General features: G+C 48.0%; 1 protein-coding gene across 1 annotated transcript in view; it reads left to right on the forward strand.

Moving 5' to 3' along the window:
* LOC109291441 overlaps positions 1-206 on the forward strand; it is a 22018-nt gene extending 21812 nt beyond the window's left edge. Inside the window, exon 10 of the mRNA XM_019508474.1 lies at positions 111-206. Within this exon, the coding sequence (XP_019364019.1) occupies positions 111-206 (96 nt within the window). The remainder of the gene's footprint in view (positions 1-110) is intronic.
* Positions 207-1149: the final 943 nt, after the last annotated feature.

The following is a 1149-nucleotide window of genomic DNA, read 5'->3' on the forward strand; positions in this document are numbered from 1 at the left end:
TTTAAAAAAAACAACAACAACCCACCATAAAGTCCCTTACCTTCTTCCAGATCAGCTTTGCCTCAGTATTTCTTGCATAGGACACCTGGGATTCCCTTTCTGTGTTTCAGGCTTTAGATGTTATCTTGACCGAACTGAACAAACTGGCAGAGGAAGACATGGAAGATCTACTCCGCTATGAAAGAGGAGTCAAGGCAGAGGTGTGAATGTCTTTCAATGCTAAAAAGCTAATGCAAGACTGTAAGCGGGTTGTGAGCTATTTGCGATCAAGATGCATTAGCAGAGTATGTGCATGACTGAGCCGGGTCCTGCACTAATAATTGCTAAGTATTAGTATAGATCAGGAGTCTCAGCCAGCAAGATCCTTTTAGGGGTGCTGCTCCTTGTTAGCACGGTTCGGTGAGCGGGCATGTAGACAACTCCCAGATCAGGCCAGATATTTCAAATAGAAAGCCCACAGCAGGTCAAAATGTTTTTGATACTACAGACTCTTGAGTTCTTTGCACCGGATGAATTTCTCTTTTATGTTTCCAGTCAAAAAATGAGTGAAAACTAAGAGCTGGCATCTTTTCGGGGAGGTGAGCGGAGGGCCTTGAGTCTAACAAGGGAGTGCCTTAAATCAGAAATAGATGCGAAGTTAACCAGCAGTGGGACATATTGCCCATTACACGGTAACGTCTGGAGTGAGACCCTTCAGGTCTCTTCGTGCCCAGGAGAGACTCCCTGAGCCCTTCAGTGGTTCTCGTCTGGGCTTCTGCCCTTCCTTGAGACACCCTCTGCTGTGTTACCTTACCTATAAATCCCGTTTTGGATTGCTGCTTTCCTCACCTTCTTCTCGGGCATCCTTTCCAACACATCCACATCCCCACCCCGCCCATATCCAAGGATCTCACCACCATCATCCTCCCTTTCCAGAGCCCTCCGCTAAGTCTTTTCCAGTACCCTTTGCTTCCAGCCCTGAAATAAGCCTGGTACGGTCTTTCCTGCAAGAGTCGAAGGCTGCACTTCACTTAGGCTCCGTTGTTACATCTCGTGGCATCTCTCTAGTGAAAAATATTGTCAAAGTGGGATGTCTCATTGGCGTTTCGTGTGCTATCGCAGACTTCGTGCCACAGCTGCTGTCACAAGTGACCCCCCCCCCCCCCCCCC

The sequence above is a fragment of the Gavialis gangeticus genome, unplaced genomic scaffold (assembly GCF_001723915.1).
Source record: "Gavialis gangeticus isolate Ggan-Ray unplaced genomic scaffold, GavGan_comp1, whole genome shotgun sequence".
In the NCBI taxonomy this organism is placed as follows: Eukaryota; Metazoa; Chordata; order Crocodylia; family Gavialidae; genus Gavialis; species Gavialis gangeticus.